The following is a 24,739-nucleotide window of genomic DNA, read 5'->3' as shown; positions in this document are numbered from 1 at the left end:
ATTACCTAAAAAAACAAAGAAATAATGATTGAAAAGTTATTTATATATCTATACTGTTATTGGTTAGTAATTAATGATTCATGCATACCTAGAGGATGCAACACAATATCTGTATACGGTATTTTATAGATTATATATTGATTTTATTAGAAATAGGTGTTTCGTTTAGGCTATGTTCCTTTTTTATTCTTATCTTTGTCTTGTTTTGTTTTGTTTTGTTTTTTTTTAGTTTTTCTTATTTTTTGTTCTTTAAAAATGCAAAAATAGGAAAGAAGAAGCAGAAAAAAAAAAAATGAAATGAAAGCTTTATCACCCTTTCTTTCCCTGTACCTTCCTCCAGACGTGCTTATCAGTTAACCTTTGAAGAGTAACAACAAAGATAATACATGACAAAGAAGCAATTTTCAACAAGCAACAAGGAAACGGAGATCAAAGATTGCAATATTATTTATGGACTCTCTATTTCAGTTTTCATGGAACCAGTCTAATAAGTTGTTTATAAAGTTTCCCGTATTCTCAAGATTAGTTATATGTGTTTCTAATAATATTCTGTTTTTATTACAACCAAACACTACGAGGGGGAGGGTTGAGAAAATCACATCATCACCAATTTATGTTGTTCCCTCAAAATTACTGACATGAAAAGTCTTGTTAAAAACAAAAGGGAAAAAGAATAAAAAAAAAATAAAAAAGAGGGGAAAAAAAGTACCTCAAAAGAAAAACTTTTAAAAATTTATTACAACCCTATTATAAATTAAGCTATATCTATCTTTTTTTGGACTGAACCCTAATGATTTTAATTTAAACAGCAATGCAATCCATAACAAGTTGTTGCATAAACAACATTGAATACACAAAGATAGAGACAATGCAACAGATCTGCCACCAACTATCTTTTTTGTGATTGACATGCGAACTTTTTACTTTCAATGGGATGAAAATACCCTTTCTTTCCACTCATTTGTAACTCTTTTGCTCATGTGGTTTATTAATATTTACCTGTTATTTTTGTTTTTTTCATGTTCAGTTTGCACGACCCCTCCTCTGGTTCCTCTTCCCCTCACAGGTTGACTTCTCCTGCAGTGTAAGTGTAACTCCGATTTGATGATGATAATGATGTCAAACAAACAAAAAGCCGGGAGGGAAAAAAAAAAAAAGGGAAGGTAAAGAATGAAAAAAAAGAAAAAGAAAAAGAAAAAGAATAAAAGATATAAAGACGCATAAAGAGAAGGTCAGTTCCATGTGAAAATTCAAAATTTGGATCTGTCAACAATATTGTTCATCTGCTACCATTAAACCATATTCCCTAATTCTTATCAATAGTCGAAATATCTTTTCTAGTTCAAATACTTATCAACAACATGTGAATATTTACTTGCGTTCTTTTATTTTGTGAAATCATAAATTTCATGATATTCTTTCTTGTTATTTCTATAAACTATAACCCCTTTTTTTTATTATTATTATCATTTATTATTTTTCTCAGATATACGTACCGTTTTCTTTTTTATGTATATTCATTTTCGTGTTGTAAGTGGGTTTTTTCTATTGCGTCATGATATAATCAGCTCCACCTACGGTGTTAATTGTTTTCAACTCCGAGGTTCCTGGATTTTCTTATGGAGGTCACGAACATTCTAAACCAATTTGACATGACGTTTCGTTTCAAACTATAATGCTAAAATCAGTTTACAACTTGTTTATGCTTTCCCATGTATGCTGTGTGGGTATCTGTCGTTTAACTCACTTTTGCTGGACTGTTAATGACTAACAAATATGCAATATGTTTGATTCAAAATTTTCACATGGCGGTTCAGTTAGAACTTTTCTTCTTTCAAAGAATACAAATGTTTGTATTTCACAAAATATCAAGAATGAAAAAAGAAAAAATATGTTATATATAAACTTAGGTATAACTTATTGAAATTTCTGAAAATAGTGTGTTCTATTTCTTATATCCGCCAGAAAAATAAAATCAACCATAAAAATACATACATACATATATATATATATATATATATATATATATATTATAACTCTTCGATTTTTTTGTTATTACTATTTAATTCAATTGTATACCCAATTACATATATTAAACTACAATGACTGCTACTGACCAAGCATACTCAGAACAACCAAATGTAATCAAATTCAACGCTAAAAAATGTGTTTTGAATCAGGATAAAAATGAATTGATCACAAATTATACATATGAGACTGTTGAAATTGATGAAAATAATCAAATCAATTGTAATGATGTAAACTATCAGTTCAAAGTTAATCTAAACAAACCAAATAAGTTGGGTATTCTGTTAGTTGGTTTAGGTGGTAATAATGGGTCTACTTTATATTCTACAATTAAATGTTTACAAAATAATATTGTTTTCAACAACGGTACTTTCAACGCTAAAAAAGTTCCTTTATATGGTTCAATGACTCAATGTTCCACGATTAAATTAGGTATTGATGCAAAGGGAAACGATATTTTTGTTCCCTTCAAAGATATTTTGCCAATGGTGGACCCGGAAAGTTTTGTGGTTCATGGCTGGGATATTAATAATGCAAATATGTTTGAAGCAATCGAAAGATCTCAAGTTCTCCAATATGATTTAATTCAAAAATTAAAACCTTTCTTGGAAGATACTACACCAATGACTTCCCTTTATTATCCTGATTTCATCGCTTTGAATCAAAAGGATAGAGCTAATAATATCTGTAATCTATTAAACGAACCAGAAAAATGGCAGGACTTACAAAAGATCAGAAATGATATTAAAAAATTTAAAACTAATAATCAATTGGATCAATGTATTGTCCTATGGACTGCAAACACTGAAAGATGTGTTGATATTATCCCAGGTGTAAATGATACTGCTGAAAATATTATTAATTCAATTAAGTCTAATCATCCAGAGATTTCACCCTCAAATATTTTTGCAGTTGCCTCGATATTAGAAAACGTCCCATACATTAACGGTTCTCCACAGAATACTTTTGTACCTGGGATCATCGAATTAGCTGAAAAGAAAAATTGTCTCATTGCAGGTGACGATTTTAAGACAGGTCAAACTAAACTAAAATCTGTGATGATGCAATTTTTGGTTGATGCTGGTATTAAGCCTGTCTCCATTGCTTCATATAATCATCTAGGTAATAATGACGGTAAAAATTTGTCAAGCCAAGCACAGTTCAGATCTAAAGAAATCTCTAAATCCTCTGTTATTGATGATTGTATTGAAGCAAATAAAATATTGTACCCACCTGAAGAATTAAAGACAGGCAGAGACAATCATGTGGATCATTGTATTGTCATTAAATATCTACCCGCTGTTGGGGACTCTAAAGTCGCTATGGATGAATATTACAGTGAGTTGATGTTAGGCGGTCACAATAGAATTTCTATCCATAATGTGTGTGAAGATTCCTTATTAGCCACACCAATTATTATTGATTTGTTGGTAATGACAGAGTTTTTTTCTCGTATTAAATATAGAAAATTAACGAAAGATACACCAGATGCTATCGATGGACCTGTTGAATTTAATGATTTTTATCCAATATTAACCTTCCTATCCTACTGGTTGAAAGCACCACTTACTAGAACTGGATTTAAACCAATCAATTCCTTGAATAGACAAAGATTAGCTTTGGAAAATTTTCTAAGATTATTAATCGGTTTACCAGCAAATAACGAACTCAGATTTGAAGAAAGATTAATGTAAATAGAGAAAAAAATTGCTGTTTCTCTATCCTTTTGTTTTTATAAAGATTTTTGTATTATTTTGTATATGAATAAAGATTAGAAAAAGAAAAAAAAAAATTCATAATAATCTATACACATATGAAAATTACAATCTCGTCTTTCTCGTATACTTGTAGCGTTATAAATGACATATATAAACATTACAATATGACAGATTATATTATTTTTTCGCTAGAAATCTGGCTTGCGATTGAACAGATATTTTTGACAACTTTAACCTGTTTATTGTTGTTCTCGATCATTATGATTTTGTTTGGTTCTTGTAAAAATTGATCTGTTTCCATTTTAAGTTCAGGAATTTTTTCTGATTTCTGTTTTTGACATTTGTAATTTTTTTATTTAATTTTAAGAGATGATTTTAGATATATGATGTCATTGTAGAAGACACTTCTTTACACCACGAAAGAGTTTCCAAAACAAGATGTCCGTAAATAGTAAGTTACAAAAACTTACCAGTTATTACTTATAGAGCAGATCAGCAATAATTAATTTATTCTTTTTCAGGATTGGTATAGAGGTTTTTAGGTTAAAATTTTCTCCGTAATGTCTGGAAAACTATTTAATTTTAATAAGAAATCATTCAAGAGTGGATCAAAGAATATATCTAGTGCTAGTGATGATAATAAAGGCAATAAGAAGGAAAATTATAACATAAATGATAATAAATCTATTATTACTAAATCCATTGTATCTAGTAATACATTAATTTCAGATAAATCATCATCTATATTTTCTAGAGGAAAAATTACATACACTTCAAGTAAAATATCGTCTAATGTATCCGGTTCGATACGTCAACATGAAAAACAATCTATATCATCAGTAGGTGGTAATACATATAACAATTTAGGTAAGCCTCTTCGTGTTTTGAATAACTCAAATAAGTTTTCATTAGGTGCTGTAAAAGAGGAAGGACAAATAATAGATTCCAAAGATCCAGAGGTTATATCTCAGCATGTTGTAGATATTGTATCCTCTAGTAATAACTGTGAGAAAAGTAATAATCTTAAGAATAGCACATTCTCGAACCAAAATAATTGTAAGTTTAACATAAAAGAGGCTTCACAGGTCAACAGTTTGACAAAATCATGTTATAAAGATACAGCAAGTTTACCAGATGCAGTTAATACTATGTCATCATCCCTTCAACGACATCTTTATAATCTAGAAATGAATTTAGTTGAATTAGTGGATGACATTCATCAAAATGTTATCAGTGTCTCTAAAGCTGTAATACAGGCAGTCGAATATTTCAAGGATTTTTCTATGATTGATAAAACTTTAATATTACATTCCCCATCCATTATTTCTACAGAGAACTGCTCAAGTTTAAGACATATTACAAAAGTAATATTACATTTTTTAGATAATTTGCTAATATCTGAAGGGTTTGCTAATTCGAGATCTGTATTATTGAAAAGATATATACAGTTTTTAGAGATATTAAAAATTCAAATAAATGATTATTCAATGTCCATGACTAAAACTTTACCGTATGTTAAGAATTTTTGTATTGATTTAAAATATAAACTACCAAATATCGATAAAATAGAAAAAATTATTCAACAATTGTTAGAATCAGATGATAGTTTTATATCAGATCAGGAGGGTTCCTTTATTGCCCCAGTACGAAGAGGACTTTGTTCCTATGGATCAATTTTGAGTATAGTTTTTGGTGTTCCTAACTTAAAGCAGGAACATTATGAGATGATTAAGGTATTATATTCTCTATTTCCTGATATTCATTTGTATCTTATTAGAGATTCTATTCAATCATGTGCTGCAAAAGTGGGCAGTAATCTTTCTGAATTATTTCCTAAATTGAGGACATCAAATGAAGAAAAAAATTGCTTTCAGTTTTCACCGCCCTATATGGTAACAGACTCTTTATTCCAACCACCAATATCTATGTCCATTTCAACTACGGGGGATTCAAAAATGACTGGTACTCTAGGTGGCTACTTGTTTCCTCAAATTGATAATACGAATCCTAAATTTTCTCGGTTTGCTGGTTCTGCTTTTGCTATTACTAGTGCACATGTTGTGTTAAGTGAAAATCAAGATTATCCGTATGTTACTGTACCTTCTAAAGTTCTTCAAAAAACATATTCCAAAACATTAGCTGCAGAAGCTATGAGATATCCAAAGGATTCAACTGAGAGATTAGCATTTCAAAAAGAAGCCATAAAAGTGAATAATGATATTAAATGGCAAGAAGAGAATATATTTGGTCAAGTTGTGTGGGGAGAACGATCTATTGTAAACCAGAAACTCTCAGATTTTGCTATTATTAAAGTAAATCCTAAATATAATGTAAGCAATTGTTTAAGTAGTGATTTGAAATTTGTAAAGGATCCAACTTTAAAATTTCAAAATGCTTATGTTAAAAAAAAATGCATGAAACTAGATGCAGGACTGAATGTCTTCAAAATAGGTGCTTCAAGTAGTTATACTTCTGGGCAGATCAATGGAACAAAATTAGTATATTGGGCAGATGGTAAATTGCAAACTAGTGAATTCGTTGTTGCATCCCCTTTACCTCTATTTGCAACAGCCGGAGATTCTGGTGCATGGATTTTGACCAAATCCGAGGATTACTTGGGACTGTCTGTGGTCGGCATGTTACATTCTTATGATGGTAGTCAACAACAATTCGGTTTGTTCACGCCTATTATAGACATTCTAGAAAGATTACACGATGTGACTGGAGTACAGTGGGACATTGATTCATAAGTATATTAGCTATAATGAACTGGGAAATTTTTTAGATAATTTTTTATTTTCATAACTTTTCTGTTTTAGGTAATTCACCTCAAAATGTGACAGAGAATGTAAAGAAACACTGTTTTTTCCCCATTTATTACTATTTTTTTTGGATTTGTTTCATGAGTTGTTTCAAAGGTAGGTGGACTGTTATCTACTAGTGCTATTGTGGATCTTTGTGTATTGAATTCCGTTGTTTCATTAGGCTATGTTGGCTGGTTTGGTAAGAGATGTATTAATATATGTTGCGGTAAAATTTAATAATATGTTTTACTTTCTCATCTTTATTTCTCCTAATTATATATATTTAATATAACTCTATCTTCATATATTTGCACATTTTCTATTAAGCTTTTCTGAGGATTTTTTCAAATAATTATGTCAAAATTAATATAGTATTTTACTAATTAAGATTACCATCGTCTTTGTGGTAGTTGCAATAAATTCTTATATTATATTGCTTGGGCAAGTAAATTTATTATTGTGTACTAATATCACTGTTATGAATATCACAACACCTAAAACTCAACAAACTGGCTTTGAAAAAAGATTGCATACCCCTCCAATAATTGAGAGAACGAAGGGTCGAACAACTCCTACAAAATTTTTAAAAACTGTGTCAGATAACATTTTCAAAAGGAATTTTGATTCAAAAGAACAGTACCCACATAATTTTGGTTCCAATGTTAAAAATATCCACTTTTCTCAGACTCCTAGAATGGCAAGGCGTTTTAAAACACCCAAGCCATTGGACCTTAGTAAACCCATTTCACCACCTAAAACAATAACAAAGCAAGAGGAGTTAACCATTAATGCATCTATTCAAGGTTCTTTTCAATCATTAGAAAATATACATTTGTCTTCGCCCGTGATATTACAAGGTACTAATTATAATAAACCTAAAAATTTAACAAATTTACTATATGACGCATTTGATTCGCCTACGATAGAAAATCAACAATCTTTAAAGACTAATTATATTGAATATAACGATATTTTATCACATCATTCGAAAAAGACCCCTTTATCAAATATTAACACTGGTAAATATTTTAAGAAATATAGTAGAGAAGAGTGTTGTATTTGTAAGGAAGCTATAGCACATAATTTCATGGGTGAAAAAATTGTCGAGTTATCATGTTCTCATTTGACACATTTTAATTGTTATTTGACCCTTTATGATTCTGGTTTAAATTATAATATGTTGCCAATATGTGGAGTTTGTAATGTGGAAATATCGCCTAAGGATTCTGAATTAATGAATTTATTGGCTTCTACATTGTTAACTCAGACAAAGAAAAGAACTCTGATACCATCTTCTAAAGCTGCACCTTCGACTAAAATTTCAGTTTCAGATCAAAGTGAGGTATTTGCAAGGCCTTATCCACAATATTTTGAATTAAAATCAGCAAAAATTGTAGATTCTAGTTTTAAAAGTTATACACCTCTTGATCAGTTGATTAAAAGTGCAGACATTTCTTCCAATGGATTTCAAAATGAGTTAGGTAATAAAACATCAGATAGCAATGAATCATTAGTATGTTTATCCTCAGGTAGTGAAACGTTGTCATTATTTCATTCTATGTCTCCTTCTACAACTTCTGAATCAAGTTGCTTAGAAAAAATATCACCGGTTGTAACATGGTGTGAAAGAAATGATAGAGTTGTGATTGAAGTTAAATTTGAATGTAATGAGATTGATACATGTGCTGCATCTGAGGTTTCAACAAATAAGTTAAAAGAAAGGGAAATAAATGTAATTTATTCTGAAATAATACAGTTTATTAGAGAGGAGATTTTACTAGAGTCATTAATTGGAAGCAAAACACTAAATGAATTAAAACTATTTGATACGGTCACTTACTCTACAGATAATAATATTTGGCATGAGAATATTTTATTATTTTATGTTGATGATGTTATAATATTATTTAATATTGTTATGAATAAGGTTGTTGGTGAGGTCTCTTGTATTGATATTACACGTGTTCATATATTAAATGATTCTGTTCTAATTATTGTTACAAAATCAAGAAAAATGCCTGAAATTTTTCTTAAATTTAATTCAGGTTATCTAACGAAGAAATGGAAGTATTATTTGCAGAACCAGGAAAATCCATTTACTAATTCTTTGAATCATCTCACAACTACGGCATTATTTATATTACCTGATTTATTAAAATATAAAATACAAGGATATGCAGATCTACAAAATAATGTAAATGTTCCGTGGTTATTAAAGAAAGATTCTCCTATAAGATTAATACTTTGTTTAAATTTGTGTACAATCTCAACTAAAGATCCTCATTTATATAGGGATAGGTTGGTGACAATAATACATAAAATTGTTAATAGCTTATCAGAAATTGATATGCTTGGTTTAGTTACAATTAGTCCCAATGATGAAAGCGGTGGAACTCCTTTTTCTAGTACTTATGTGGGGATGATAAATAAATCATGGGATGGATGGACATCTATTATTGATGATTTGAAAGTTAGTGATTATCAAGAAGAGATTTATTACGGAGAAAACAGGGAATTAGAGATCATTTTACAAACGTGTTTTAAGTTAATTAGCACACTTCCGGAAAATGAATCTATGACTTTCCAAAATCATATTCTTTATTTAAGTCAACTTGAAGATATGGAAACTGATTTAAGTAAATTGATGCTCAATAGCAAACTTCAAGATACTATATTTAACAAGTACCGCTTTTCTATAAGTGAATATTATTTGTATGACTGTCAAAATCCTGTAAAAAAAGTAGTAGATGACTTGCATCATTTAAAATATTATAATATTAGAGTAAATATTAAAGAAGAAGATATTTATGTTGGGCATATAAATGATGTTAAGGAAGTTGTTCTTAACAATTGTGAAATGTTGGATATTTTAACAACAGCATCAAGATGTGAAGTTACTTGGGAAGAAAAGGATAAAGGTAATAATTTTGCAAGAACAGTTCCTTTATTAAGAAAAGAACTTTAGTAACATTAATGAACCAATAAGAAAGAAAATTAGTGTTCGAAACATAAAAGTTTTGTTTTAATATACCTCTAGTTTTTATTAAAGTTATCATTATTTACCTATGATATTCATGTTTGTTATCAAGTGAAGCTGCTTTCTAGTTCATAGGACTAACTATCTAGGACTTTCTATTTCTGGAGAGTAGGTAAAATGTCTGAACAAGATAACATTAAAGTATTATTGTAGTGCAATTCCACCAATAATTTAGCAGTTATATATACAGGTCTTTATTCGACGTAATGTTTGTATCCGTAAGAGTGTTTTGTTCTGAAAATTAATATTGTGCCATTAATATTAATGCATATACGAATTATTAACAGATCTTTAAGACTATTCTAATTCCACATTAAAAATCTTAGAGTATATTTTATCAATACATGAAGAACAAATACTGTGACTATCAAATACCTTTGACACACATTAGTATGTATCATTAAATCACGCTTGTTTAATTTTATCTTTATTTTTTAATTTTATTTTTCTATTTCTTTCACTCTAAAAAGAATAATTTTGGTTTATGAATACCATGTAGGTTTTGATGAATATATGCCTGAAATCATATTATTAAATGCATGTATTATCATGCTTTGCTTATATTCCAGTTCTTGTATCTTATTTGCCAACTCTGAATCATATTGACGACATTTTAACCATGTGCCAATATTTTCAATTCTGAGTAACCTTTCTTTATTTTCCATATCAAACATTAGTCTATTCATATATATTGACATTATATCTCTTTTCAAAATGTTACAATCTGTGATAAACCTACTAATATCTTCTTTACAATTCTCTAATTCCAATGGATTAGATAAGTCGATTTGAAAATTGGGTAATTTTGGTGATTCTCTTTTCAAGATTTCTAAATTTATAAAAGTCTCTTCTTCTTGAATTATTTCTTTTTTATATATTCGGGGTAATGTGATATTAACTGGTTTATGTAGGAATGAATTATTCCCCATCGTTTTAGATCTTTTTGGTGAGGGTATTGGGATAGATTCCAGAGATTCATCAATTTTGCCCAAATCAAATGCAAAATCCTCTCTTCTTTTTGTATTAATGTTAGTGGCATCTGTAGCTTTTGCCGTTGTCTGATCTATATTTTTCATCTTTTCAATAATTTCACGAATGTTGTTGTTCCACTCATCATTGATACTAATATTATCATTTGTAAAAGCCATCTTTATTGGTGATGTAGATCTTCTCAGTGATTCCTTATTCTTTTGTTTTGTTCGAAAACGTTGACGTTGAGCATAATCCCAATTTGGTAATGGTTGTTCTGAATGGGTGGATTCTCTGTTAGGATGCTCAAGTTTATGAAGTTTTGAACGTGATTCTTTAATGTCCTTGATATTTCCTTCTTCATTACTAACACTGAAACTACGCTCCTGTTTTTTAGAAAAGGATTTGTTATCAAAAGTAGCTTGTTTTTCACCCCTAAGGTTATCGGTTGTTTCGAAATTTGTTTCAATATGTTTTTTCCCTGAATCTTTATAGTTCAAATTATAATCTGACTCTGCATGATTGAAGTCTTTATTTATATTAGCATTTGATGGAAAATTTGGTTGAATATCTATATTAACATCGTCATGTCCACTGTTAATAAAAGTGTTATTTTGTTTTTCATTTTTACTGATACCAAAATTATTTTTTTCATTAATTTTAGTATTTAAATTCATATCATTCGAATATCGTTTTTGACTTCTTTGATACGTCTTAATATTAAATGATTTAAGTTTATTAGAAGATGGTTGCTTAAAGGCTGTTTTATCAGTCCTTGTTCTCTCCATATCATCATATTTCTTGGTTTCAAATCCAAATCCATAGGGTTGTTGTTCATATGGCATGCCTCTTCTATGATAAACAGGAGCATTAAATGGGTTATTCAAAGGAACTTTATCTTTTGGACTGTATTCATATAGTCCACTAAGCATTAATTCCTTATCGTATTTTGATTTCAATTCTTCATTAGATAGAATAGCATATGCTTCTACGATAATTTTAAATATTGTTTCTGTATTATTCAATTTTGATTTATCTGGATGGAACTTTCTTGCAAGTTTTTTATATGACTTTGAAATTTCAGTTGCAGTGGCATTGGACGATAGACCTAAAATAGAATAAAACGTCGTTTGATCTAATTCCATCTCTTATAACATGTTCAATCTAACAAAATGAAATATCCTCTATTTATCCCTTCAGGGTAACTGATATTGTACTGCATCTCTAAAAACTGTAATGGGATTTTCTCTATAATATATAGTGTAACTCAAGGATCACTTTTATATCATTTTATGTTATTTTTTTTCAGATATTTCATATTTTACCATTTTTGGTAGCTGTAAATGTGATCCAAAATAAAGAAAAAAAGTTCAGTGAAATCATCTATAATCATACGTTTTTTAATCTCTACTGAGAAAATATATACCATTGGGTCATTAAAGAAATCTGGTAATAAAAAATCTAAACGATCCTTTGATAGACTTTAAGATATAAATTTTATTTTTTCAGTGAAAATTATATATAAAATTATACAAAAATAGCAATCCTTAGCATATCAAGACTAGTAGAGAAAAGCTTGAAATAAGAGATCATTCTGAAAATTTAACAAGTAATAAGATTAGTAATTTGGAGATGTATTTGGGAGCATTGACCTCCAATACTTTCATCATATAAGTTATAGAAATTACCGGAAAGGCATTGGTAGAAGATATCACTGTCACCTAAAGCCAAGTAACCATCTTTAGTAATAGACCAACCTGCAGCATAAATGGCACCAGCTTGTGGTGGAGGTCCATCAAATTGGAATTGTCTATTAGAGACAATGGAACCGATTCTCCCTATATGATCAGTTAAAACACCATTATCTAGTTTTAATGTTAATATACTATCTGTTTTACAGGTCTTGTCCATAGTTTTCATATAAAAAGATTTTCTACCCTTATTTTCAGTTGATGTCTCTACGTTGGAATTTTGTATTGCAGTAAATGCTTGAATTTGTCCATCTTTTATTTGTAATACCGGTGTGGTTATATCTTTGGTACAATGAATTTGTCCATCTGGAATTTGGTTCACTAGAGTGACATAATGAAAGGTTTGTGTTGCAACGGAGTTGCAGGGAAGAGTTGATTCTGAATTTTGTACAAACGAATTAATGATAATTCCAAAATCTGTTGCATAATCCTTTAATCCATTTTGACAAGTTTTTGTTGGTGTTAAAGTGACCCAAGGTTCTGATGGTAAATATATGGCCTTTACCAAAAATATAGTTGCTATTAAATGGAAAATAAATTGTGAGTACATTACTAAATTGAGCTTTTTGTGAGATAGTTTTATCTTTTTTGTAATATTGTTACTACAATTATTTTTAAGTTAATATATATAGTCTATTTTGTAACCCAATTAAAGTTAAAACTACTAAATGAATGATTTAACAAAAAAAATATTTGTGTCACCATGATAAAAGATGACAAAAAAATATGAAAAAAATGACAAAAATTACAGGACAAGAAATTATTACTAAAGTAAATAAAAATACTCTGTACTCTAAAAATCCGTAGATGCAACTTTTAATATATGAATAAAATACAACTAGCAATCTTGTAGATTATTTTACTAAGCAAACTTGTTCAAATTACAGGTTTTTGTATGCATTTTTTCTAATAAATGTTTTTCTCTTGTTTCTTTAGAGAGATAAAGAAATGTCATGATTAATAAAAATGAATCAAATAATAATAATTATTATCTATGTTCTTGGACATAAAAGTATGTGGTGAAATAAAATAAATGACTTTTTTTTTACAAGATATATACAGGGTAATAAAGCAATTATTCTTTTAAAACTCTATAAACTTAAAAACAATTTAAAATTATACTACAATTTGTGTATTGAGAAATCTTGAATAAGCATAGATATATACAATCTATCATATGAATCTATTAAAACAGTATATTATTTTACTTAATTCAATATATTATGTCACAATAAACATTTGCTTAATAACAAATGTTTAGTGGGGCTTATTACTATCTATGTAATAATACAAAAGAAAGTAACTGATAAGGCCTAGTTACTCAAGATAGCCTAGGTCTGGACTTAATGATTTAATTAATAATTGAAACCAAAAAAAGAAAAGAAATGTCTGAAAAAAAAAAAAATAAATGATGGATATGATGGATGAAATCAAGAAAATCCCATCGAGAGTAATTTCCTTATAGAATAGAGTAAAATAAGACGAGGTATTAAAATTATGGAAACCTCAAAGAAATTTATATTTCGTCTAAGCTAGAGTTTATGAAAACGCGAAAAAAAATATATACTTAAAAGAATTAATACTGTGCATCAACTTTTTTACTGAGGCTATCATATCAATACTTTTAGAGAACATCAAACTTTTAGTATTATTAACCTAATACTTATCCTAAAGAGCAATTCTTGTGCTTGCAAGACTTTACTGCTTGATAATGAACATATTCGCTGAGTGCGTATTTTTTATTAATATTGCAAAGCATCAATTAATAATGTATCTGCTTTGTATAGCTTAAAAAAAAATAAAATAAAAAAAATAGTCTAACGCGTTAAGCAGAGCTTTTATTTTTCTTTTAAGAACTTTATTTACTTTATTACTTTTGTTAGGAAATCTGGCCCGCAAGAAATAAACATCAATAACGTTTCCTGTTTAGGCAATTTTGGCTCGCGAAAAGCCTTCTTTTGTTTCTTTTTCGATTCAAAATTTCGTGGCTGATTAAACTTCGAAGTTGTAATACAATAGATAATGTGTTCTCTACCAAAACGATTTACGTAATGAGAAAGTGTATTTACAGAATGATGCGAAAATTGAAACTATTCTTCTCGATAGGCACACACATTAATAATGAATTTTCACTAAACCTATAGTTTTAATATAGTCAAATCCAATGAAAAAAGTAATTTCGCATCTGTTTATGCTATATAGTGTCATTTACTGTCATTTTGTGCCTAATTATTGGGGCTAGAAGATATAATTAATTCCTGAAATAACTTATTCCTTTTGATTATATATAAACAAGGATTTCATTAGAGACTTTTACGCAAGCCATTTTGCAGTTCACATTGTTTGCCTCTTGTTAATAGAATAGTTAGCTAAACAACCGAACAGTTGACCAGTTTTTATTTCGTTGGAATTTACAACTCTAAGACATTAAAAAGAAAATATACACAGAACTATGCAGATCAAAAATAAAGTCTATGCTTTAACTTTGGGTTCCGTTGCTCTCGCTGCTTATGCTCCTTCTGAGCCATGGACTACTTTGACTCCAACTGCTACTTATAAGGATGCCGTCACTGATTATCACACAACTTTTGGCATTGCTGTTATGCCACTATCTTCCTCAAAGGCTAAAAGAGATGTTATTTCTCAAATTGGTGACGGTCAAATTCAAGCAACTACTAGTACCGTAAGCTCTATTTCGTCCAAGGTGAAGACTGCATCCAAAACTACTACTGCAGCTGTTGTTTCCCAAATCGGTGATGGCCAAATCCAAGCTACTACTACTACCTCTTCAAAATCCGAATTCACTGTTACTGCTGTGTCCCAAATTGGTGACGGTCAAGTTCAAGCTACTACTACTACAACTGCCTCTGCATCCTCTATTTCTACTTCCACAGCTTCTAACGATCCAGTCGATAGAGTTTCATGTAAGACAGATGGTACTTTACAATTAACTTTGCATAAAGGCATTCTAACCGATGAAAAGGGAAGAATTGGCTCCATTGTTTCTAACAGACAATTCCAATTTGATGGACCTCCACCACAAGCTGGTGCCATTTATGCTGCAGGTTGGTCTATTACTGAAGACGGTTACTTGGCTTTAGGTGACAGTGATATCTTCTACCAATGTCTTTCTGGTAACTTCTACAACTTATATGATGAAAGTATTGGAGGCCAATGTGGCCAAATCCGGTTGGAAGTCGTCGATTTAGTTTCTTGTTAGGTTTAATTGATCCATATTTGCATTATTTGTTTATTTATTGGGATTGCATTTAACTATTGGTTAATCTTTTGATATATTCTATTGATGTTTTGAGAATAAAAATAAAAGAGGTAAAGTAATTATAAGTTTTTTTTCTTTCAGTTTTAAAAGACATCATTACATTTATTTCTGTACATTACATAAACATACATTTTATCAGATATACATTTTATAGGTTTTATACAGTTTACTAATGACAATACATGAACGTTTCTTTGTTAATGAAGAATTATTCCAGTAAAAAGGAATAATCAAAAAAAGAAAATAAGTATCCTTTTTTTGGTAATCCTGGTCTATTACAATGCACATCTATTCATGAAATTTGCCGAAACTTTTTTTTGTAGGAAGGTCGTTTTAAGCTTTAGTTTTGTGGTAGTGTAAAAGGTTTCCTTCGCTATTATGTTTTTTGAATATGTCGTTATGACTTAGATAAAGTTTAATAATATTATCTTCTTTAAATTTTAATTTATGTTTTCTCCAAGGTATTAAAATTAGATTTAACATTAGAATGAGCCTTTTTTCCAAAGGAGCATGGGAAGTAAAGGTGAAATTAATATAATCAAAAAAATTTAAAAAAGATCATTCTTCTGCCTGTGTTTCAGCATATATATTAACATGTGCTTATTTTCTTTGTTAAATATTTTTAGTGTTTTAGATGAATTACTTTCATCTGAAACCTTTTTTACTTTTAAGTGGTTTATTTAAATAGGGTTATTCTTGAGATTGTGACTTCTTTAGTCAAGATATCTATTAATGAAGAAGAAAAATTATTGTAGACATATATCTTCATATTTGTTTGGGTTGACCAGGAGTATTATATATATGTTATTTCTAGAAAATAATTGTGATTAGTTATTATGTGCCAGTAATTTACCAAGTGTACAAACCAGATTTTTTCAATATATAGATATATATATTTTTAGTAATTCTTTAAGTATTAAAAAAGTTAGTTTCCTTCGGAGCTCGAGGTAGCATAATGAAATATAATATGTGATTAATTTCAATTTTATCCTTTTCTTTTCGAAAAATTAAACGTAATTAAAACAGCATTACCCATTAATTACCGCTCAGAATGGTAGAAAATACAAGAACTATATTCCCCACTTGCCACAATTTCTTGTTAAAGATAATACATACAGTCAAAATGGGACAGAAAGTGCAAAAACTTTAATTACTTTATCATTAAATTATCGGAATTACTTTATCAAATACATATATAAGAATACATAATACAATTTAGCTTAATTAAACAAACGAACACAAAAACTCATTGGCTTAACATTTAACTAAACTAACAATTTCTAAGTGAATTGGAGAACATTGTTCTGCAATCTTTTCATCATATAAGTTGTAGAAGTTACCAGAAAGACATTGGTAGAAGATATCACTGTCACCTAAAGCCAAGTAACCGTCTTCAGTAATAGACCAACCTGCAGCATAAATGGCACCAGCTTGTGGGGTTGGACCATCAAATTGGAATTGTCTGTTAGAAACAATGGAGCCAATTCTTCCCTTTTCATCGGTTAGAATACCTTTATGCAAAGTTAATTGTAAAGTCCCATCATTGGAACAGGAGACTGCACTTGGGGCAAATGTAGAAGTAGCTGTACAAATAGAAGATGTGGAAGATGATGGGGATAAAGTGGTGGTAGAGGCAGAAGATGTAGTGGTTGGTTGGCCAGTTTGGACAGGTTTAGCGGAAACAGATGATAATATAGCGCTATCAGTAATGGCTTGAACAGCAATACCAAAGGTAGAAGTAAAGTTAGTTATACCACATGACCAGGTACCAGATGGAGTTAAAGTAGAATATGGTTCACCAGCTACATAACCGGAAACAGAAGAAGTAGATTTAGTAGTAGTGACAGCAGCAGAATTGGCAACAGTTAAAGTGGCTAAGACAGTTAAGGAAAATTTCTTGAATTGCATTTTTTTTTAATATAATATTAATGTGAATGCTTTTGCGCTATATAGGCTTCAGTTACGAATTTAGTCAAATGGATGGTTTCTTTTGGACTTGATTAGAGAATATGTGGAAAAACATAACTGCTAAGAAACGGCTTTACACTTGATCGAAAATGAATCCATAGCTATATATATAGTTACATTTTCAAACTTGATGGAGTAAAAGGAAAATTGTGAATATTTTTTTGAACTGAATACTGTCAAGCAACCAAGCTTAATACCAGCAAGTTTCAATCTCCGTTTTTCAAAAGTAAAACCCCATATCTCTAAATAAACATGTTTACTATGCTTCCTAAATTGGACCCAGCTCTAAAGAAATATAAAGAAACGAAAGGTTTAAGATCTGAATATGATTTCCCCTTTCAGACAAAACGGGGGAATAAGATTTATTTTTGGCCATATTGTTTAACCGTTTTAGGAAGGCATATGGCAGCATGTGTTTTTTTTGGGAATATAGGAAAATATTTCTTTTTCCTAAGCCTTTTTTAAAAAAAAAAAAAAACAAAAAAAGGTATTTCCTAAAGGAGTTCAGCAAGGCGGGCCATTTGCTTACCTGTTCTGGTTTCAGTAGTTTTAATCAACGGAATTTGTTTACAGTGTAGTTTCTTTTTTTTCTACACCGCTTACACCAGCAAGAATTTGATCGATATTTACTAGAATACGAAATGAATACCCAAGTTGGAGTTTCTTATCTGTAGGCAACGCTATTCTTCTGAGCTGGCAAAAACAAGTGAGAAAAGCATAATAGTTAATAAATTTTTCGTCAGAAAAACAAAAAAAAAATTACGTAGAATAGTCTGAACTAATTTTTCTATTTATGCTCTCATATTGATGTCTACCATACAATTTTTCTTTTAGATATTTTTTAACGTCCCCAAGGTGATTCTTCAAAGGGAAGCACAGCAGCCCTGTACATGGTTATACTTGAAGAAAAAAAAAAGATATTTTCTAAATCCAGATAGCATTATTTTACATTTTAAGCCGAATGGTACGTACTTATTCATGTAGCGGTTTACTACTTTATGTTTCCTATATAGGTGTTTTAATCTATCATAAAAAAAATGGTGACTCCATCATAAAGAAACTCATAGTTTTATTATATTTATATACAGTAGCTTTGAATATCTGGCTTTGTTTAATACAAAGATTCTATATATGACTGGTTTGTATTGTATGAAACTGAAGAGTTTCTCGAGATATTATCTTGGTATTTTTATTAAATTTATCCGAAATATATATTTTAAAATATGGAGCGTTACCTATTAACTTAAATGTTCTTGCAAAATGTATGTATAAATACAGAATATTATTAATAATTAACATTGATACGTAATTAAATACATTTATATAATTTATTTATGAGGGTTTTTCGATGCAGTAGGTTGTATTAGGGTTTTCATTATCATTCAGCTGAGAGGGCTTTTTTTTGCTATACTGAACAATTCAAGAATTGTTAGGGTTTTTTATCAAATCGAAAAACCGTATTTAATGATAGAAAATGTGTATTGTTTTTTACTTTCGATTGCATACTCTTGTATTGTATTGTCCTGCAAGCTTTTTACTGTTAAGTTTAAAGAATATTTTTCTGAATATATGTGTTAATATATTGGGTCACGTCCACAAGTACTTATATCACTATCAAGAATGAATACCAACAGTGTTTAATAATATATATTCTAATTAAGAACCCAAAGATATTTGGATTTCAGCAGTGGTTGGTTATAGTTTAAGTTTATTTTTATAGATTTGATTGTTTTCTAAACAAGAAAAGACCATATTCTTTTAGAAGCAAAGATATTAAACCATAAACATTTGATGAATAATATTAACCTAAACCAATTTATTTGACCACCTTATTTTAAAAAGTATTACTGGTTGTTATATGGTGTGTATTCTTAAAATATCATGTCAAATAGTTATGAAAAGTTGTAATCCATTTTACATGTATGGGCGAGTAAGTTGCTTCTATTTGTGAACAAACAAAGTATTTACAAGGAGTATGTAATCTGAGAAAGTTAAATTACAACAAAATTGTGATATTGATTTTTTTTCTTTATCGGTAAATGATTGATTGAGACATGACTGCATTAGGATAAATAGAAATAATAAAAATGAATCCATTTATATATTGGAGAGAAGAGTATGTATCCTATTACTGCTCAGTAAGATAATAAACTACGAGGACATTGAAAAACAGGTATCATAATAAAGAAATAGTGAGAGTCTTGTCATATTTTGAATCAGTTTAAAACATTGCAAAGTAGAATAAAAATTAACCAAAAAAAAAAAAGCGCAAAACACAAAACACAAAAAAGTACATGAAGATAAATCTCTATCATTTCATTGGAAACGTGGAGGCGTGGGGGTAATGATAATTCATCTGATTCAAATCATGATGTTAACAATGGTCAAGAAATAAATGAAGCTATTACAGTTTCAGATAAATACATGTTTTTATTCTAATGACTTAATAAATATAGCAGCATATACAGAGGAATGTTTTCCAAAGATAAGGAAATTTAACTCATTCAAGCAATTATTTAAAGGGATAAAAGGACTGTAAGTAGATGCTAAATCTTATGGAATGTATGTAACAGATATTTCCAACGTAACTATCTCTTCATATAGCCTAACAATTACAAGTTTTTTTTTGGATTTATTATCCTGGTAAAAAGTCCTTGGTAATTTGTTTGTTTATCTATTTATTTATTTATTTACCAATTTTAAATTTGATAAAATTTTTCATGCAGACCACCAAGTGGCCATTTTAGGGAAAAAGTACTTTTTTTTTTGTTATTGAAGGCTATCGTGTTGTGACAACAGACTATTGTTTTTTTCCATCAAACCACACCTCTTGCAAAAAATAAAGAAAAAAGGTAAATTACACAAAATCGGCACAACATTCTGGCTCCTGTTAAATAATTATCCACAATTTATCATACTGAAAGTCTTTCTTTACTACCCCACATTTCTCTAGAGTGAGACGAATCCGGACCGACACTATAAAAAAAAAAAAATAAACAACAAAAAAAAAAAAAATAAAAACAAAAAATTTCGTCATGCGACTTTATTTCTCTCTCTGCATGCCATGGTGACATCATCAGTGCCAACTACAAAAAAAATCTTTTGTGGGTCTATTATTTATTGATGCTTTCTATTCTTATATATTTCCTTTCATCAGCAATGAGGTACAATGATGATTCGATGAAATTATATTTCCTGCAAGAGGTTTTCCCGTTTTTTGTTTTGTTTTATTTTATTTTATTTCATATTTTATTTTTTATAAACAAAAATGTCTTGTATACCATAGCAGCATTGTCTTATTTTGTGTTTTTATATTACTTTTTCGTTGAAACCCTTAGTACTGAAATTATATTCGGTTTTTGTTCTGTCTTAATAGATGATAGCTAAGTTTGTTCACCTATTTGAGATTCAGTAAAAGGGATTTTTTTTTAACACATCGGTTTTTGTTGTTGTTGTTTTTTTTTTCTCTCCCTCTCTCTCCATCTCTATTTGTTTGTTTCTCATTTAGGAGCTTAAAACGCAAACTGCTATAGACTTATTAGTTTGAAGGAGATACTTCAGTTTTTCGTTATCCTTGTTTTTATTTGTTTTTTTTTTTTGCTTTTTTAAGGTTTTAAATCTGTGATACAACATTTATTGTGACAAGACTCGTTAACAAGTTTGTCTGTGATATAGAGATCTGATCTACACCTTCATTGAGTTAAAAAAAAAAAAAAAAAAAAAAAAAAAAAAAAGAGAAAAACGTATCTATTTATCGACTTAAACGTATAAAGACAGCTGGGAATTATTTCTTTATTGTTGTTGTTGTTTTCACTATTTGTTACTTGAAATAGATCACAATAAAAGAGGAAGCCTGGAAGGGATGTTAATACAAGCAGAACAGCTAAATGAGCAAAAAGATACAAGTATATATGAAAAGAATGAAAATAATAATATGATAAATACAGTTCAAAACGCAGAAATGGAGACCCAATGTAACACAACTGATCACGATACGTCACATATGTCTAGCAATATACAGGATTACACACATAGCAAGCTGCCTGTACAGCATGAGCAACTAACTGTGGAGCAAATGAACGCATTACAACGACAAAGACGGTACCAACCAAATTTAGTTGGTAGACCCACTGCTGGGAAATATACATTGGATGATTTTAAAATCATGCAAACTCTAGGAACAGGCTCCTTTGGTCGTGTTCATTTGGTTAGATCAAATCATAACGGTAGGTTCTACGCATTAAAAGCACTAAAAAAAAGAATAATTGTTAAATTGAAACAGGTGGAACATACAAATGATGAAAGATTGATGCTTTCAGTAATATCACATCCCTTTTTAATTAGAATGTGGGGGACCTTTCAAGATTCAAGACAGGTATTCATGGTAATGGATTTTATAGAAGGTGGTGAATTGTTCTCGTTATTAAGAAAGTCTCAAAGGTTTCCAAACCCAGTGGCTAAATTTTATGCTGCAGAAGTTTGTTTAGCATTGGAATATTTGCATAGTAAAGATATAATATATAGAGATTTAAAACCAGAAAATATTTTATTGGACAAGAATGGACATATTAAAATGACAGATTTTGGATTTGCAAAATATGTTCCCGATGTGACGTATACACTTTGTGGTACTCCTGACTACATTGCACCAGAGGTGGTTGGAACAAAGCCATATAATAAGTCTGTGGACTGGTGGTCTTTTGGTATTCTAATATATGAAATGTTAGCAGGCCATACACCATTTTATGATTCAAATGCAATGAAAACATATGAAAATATTCTTAATGCTAAATTAAGATTTCCACCATTCTTTAATGAGGATGTAAAGGACTTATTGATGGGGTTAATCAATAGGGATTTGAGTCAAAGATTGGGTAATTTGCAAAATGGAACTGAGGATGTGAAAAACCATCGATGGTTTAGTGAAGTAGTCTGGGAAAAACTGTTAACAAGAAATATTGAGACACCATATGAACCTCCGATTCAACAAGGTCGTGGTGATACTTCTCAGTTTGACAGATACCCAGAAGAAGAAGTTGACTATGGTATACAAGGTGAGGATCCATATGCTTCCTTATTTGTGGGATTTTAAATCAACGATTTATGAAAAGAATGAACGAAAGAAAGAAAGAAGGAAAGAAAGAAATAGGGGGGGAGCATCCTATATCATATAAGGCTATTTAGTTTAAAATGAGAATTTAGAGTGATAGAAAAATATATAAAAAGAATCATTGTTTAATGATGACTCATGAACTCAAATAACTATAGATAAATTCAAGAGAATTCTTAAAAACAAAAGACAAAATGTTAAGATAACATAGAAACAAGGTTTAAGTGTTCCATAATAACAGCCTATCATTTGTAAGATGACACAGTAGAGGTATATTCGTTACAAACATTATATTAAATACCCTGTAGACTTACCAAATTGTGTTGTCTTATTTTTTACATGTCAACGACATACTTAAATGAAACGTGAAAAAGATTTTCCTTCCTTAACTATTTGTTAACTTCATTTAAATTGAGATAGACTTGCTGACGCTTTATGGGGAACTGTTAAGGACAGAGTGTTACAACCAAAATATAGTGGAAGTTTATATTTACCATATATAAATTTATACATATTTGATGGACAATCATTGAAGTAAAATTTATTGAAGAAAAAAAGAAATTAAAAAAAAAAAAAAGAAGGAAAGGAGGTATTTGTTTTATTAATAAAGAATTTGTTGCACGCAGTTAAAATAATTATTGAAAATTGCCAGTAATCATTGTGTTGAGAGGTAAGAGAGTAGAAACACCAAGATTATGATTTACGAATTAAAATGTATGTACAATTTATGTTAGTAATTATATAACAAGGAAGTAATGAAACCTTCCGCCTTGTTATTTGATATTTAATTATGATATCAAGAAAGGTTTAAGTAATATTATTTGTTGCTTTTCAGGGTTTTTTTTTTGTGGCTTACTTATAAAATCTATTGGCATTATATTGTTACACATTTAAGTTTATAAATATGAATTATAGACAAGACTGGTTCATTAACAAGTTTTTGAGAAGATATTGTCAAACTGTACTAAGTCTTTCAAAATAAATATCTAAACGCTCACGGCAAGGTTAGGAAAATGACAGTTTCTAACAAAAAATATCTAAGGACAAAGAGCAGCAGGTTAAAAAAGGTCAGGCAGTAAACAATGTTTTGGCCTTTTCCCAACTGCTGTATTCATTTATAGTTAGGGTTTTTGAAAGGCAGCCTGGAACCGTCCATTTACATGGATTCTATAGACAACTGAAACTCAATAAATGCTACTAAGATAACAGTAACATGTTTTTTTGTATGTTCATTTTTTTGCGAATTTATGGGAAATTCATGCAGAAAGCGTACTTATAATTAGTGTCCCTATGTCTTTTTTCTTGAAGTCTAGTAATATTTTGAACATTTAGCAGGTGAGTAGAAAGAAAAGGATATTTTCGTATGTCTATTTCTGTTTCTGTGTTCAAAGATTGATGTCTGTGAAAAAATAGAGCTTTCAAAAAGGAGGACTTATTTTTCAATAATCTTACTGAAAAAAAAAATAGATTGCTTTGTGTATTTCTTTTTTTTTCAGCCTTGTTTTTTATCCGTTTTGGTAAACTTTTAACTTTTTTTCTCTTTTGCCCTTTTGCAAAGGAGAAATAAAAGAAATTCAAATTCGATCAAAAAAAAAAAAAAAAGAAAAAACAAAACGTAGAAATAAGAAAATTACATAATAACTGATCTTTTTATTTTTAAGGATTTCGATCTGGGAGGAGAGTATATCGTTGAAGTAGCTACTTTTATTCATACTGAGTTATTCTTGAGTAGAATTTTTGACCTATTTTATCCTCTAACTTTTTTTTACTAAGATAGAAAGTATCTAGTGATAAATATAAAATTATTCCATACGAATAATAAAATCAAATTACAGTTAATAGAGCTTCAAAGTATTTTCTTTCACTAATTGAAAAATTAAGAAAGAGACAAGGACACTATTATCTTTTTTCTTTTCTTCTTTTTTTTTTAGATCATTTCATTCTACCATTAAATATATTGTTGGAGACCTCAAATAGTAGTATATTGATCCAAATACTGACATAAATATTTTGTCATCCTGTAATATTTATTTATTTCTCTATTTATTTTTGCCGTTTCATACAATTCTTTGCA

The 24,739-nt window shown here is 29.4% G+C and overlaps 8 protein-coding genes across 8 annotated transcripts; 5 read left to right on the top strand and 3 right to left on the bottom strand.

The window, feature by feature from the left end:
• Positions 1–2,102: 2,102 nt before the first annotated feature.
• On the top strand, positions 2,103–3,722 carry INO1 (inositol-3-phosphate synthase INO1; the record flags this gene model as incomplete). The annotated part of the gene is made up of 1 exon (XM_064861695.1): positions 2,103–3,722. One exon carries the CDS (start codon positions 2,103–2,105, stop codon positions 3,720–3,722), a length of 1,620 nt encoding a protein of 539 aa, XP_064716650.1.
• A 584-nt stretch (positions 3,723–4,306) lies between these two features.
• Positions 4,307–6,496, top strand: SSY5 (Ssy5p; the record flags this gene model as incomplete). Its single annotated transcript, XM_064861694.1, has 1 exon — positions 4,307–6,496. One exon carries the CDS (start codon positions 4,307–4,309, stop codon positions 6,494–6,496), a length of 2,190 nt encoding a protein of 729 aa, XP_064716649.1.
• A 532-nt stretch (positions 6,497–7,028) lies between these two features.
• Positions 7,029–9,515, top strand: FAR1 (cyclin-dependent protein serine/threonine kinase inhibiting protein FAR1; the record flags this gene model as incomplete). The annotated part of the gene is made up of 1 exon (XM_064861693.1): positions 7,029–9,515. One exon carries the CDS (start codon positions 7,029–7,031, stop codon positions 9,513–9,515), a length of 2,487 nt encoding a protein of 828 aa, XP_064716648.1.
• Positions 9,516–10,069: 554 nt separating this feature from the next.
• On the bottom strand, positions 10,070–11,701 carry JJJ2 (Jjj2p; the record flags this gene model as incomplete). Its single annotated transcript, XM_064861692.1, has 1 exon — positions 10,070–11,701. One exon carries the CDS (start codon positions 11,699–11,701, stop codon positions 10,070–10,072), a length of 1,632 nt encoding a protein of 543 aa, XP_064716647.1.
• A 457-nt stretch (positions 11,702–12,158) lies between these two features.
• Positions 12,159–12,857, bottom strand: PWA37_005240 (uncharacterized protein; the record flags this gene model as incomplete). Its single annotated transcript, XM_064861691.1, has 1 exon — positions 12,159–12,857. The coding sequence occupies one exon, from the start codon at positions 12,855–12,857 to the stop codon at positions 12,159–12,161; it is 699 nt and encodes a 232-aa protein (XP_064716646.1).
• A 1,902-nt stretch (positions 12,858–14,759) lies between these two features.
• PWA37_005239 (uncharacterized protein) lies at positions 14,760–15,527 on the top strand (the record flags this gene model as incomplete). The annotated part of the gene is made up of 1 exon (XM_064861690.1): positions 14,760–15,527. The coding sequence occupies one exon, from the start codon at positions 14,760–14,762 to the stop codon at positions 15,525–15,527; it is 768 nt and encodes a 255-aa protein (XP_064716645.1).
• A 1,314-nt stretch (positions 15,528–16,841) lies between these two features.
• On the bottom strand, positions 16,842–17,495 carry PWA37_005238 (uncharacterized protein; the record flags this gene model as incomplete). Its single annotated transcript, XM_064861689.1, has 1 exon — positions 16,842–17,495. One exon carries the CDS (start codon positions 17,493–17,495, stop codon positions 16,842–16,844), a length of 654 nt encoding a protein of 217 aa, XP_064716644.1.
• Positions 17,496–21,417: 3,922 nt separating this feature from the next.
• PWA37_005237 (cAMP-dependent protein kinase) lies at positions 21,418–22,647 on the top strand (the record flags this gene model as incomplete). The annotated part of the gene is made up of 1 exon (XM_064861688.1): positions 21,418–22,647. The coding sequence occupies one exon, from the start codon at positions 21,418–21,420 to the stop codon at positions 22,645–22,647; it is 1,230 nt and encodes a 409-aa protein (XP_064716643.1).
• Between the last annotated feature and the right edge of the window lie 2,092 nt (positions 22,648–24,739).

This window comes from Arxiozyma heterogenica (genome assembly GCF_036370985.1).
Source record: "Arxiozyma heterogenica strain weizmannii chromosome Unknown scaffold_9, whole genome shotgun sequence".
Classification (NCBI taxonomy): Eukaryota; Fungi; Ascomycota; class Saccharomycetes; order Saccharomycetales; family Saccharomycetaceae; genus Arxiozyma; species Arxiozyma heterogenica.
Note: the sequence above shows the minus strand (reverse complement) of the source record. Positions and strands in the feature narration are given on the sequence as shown.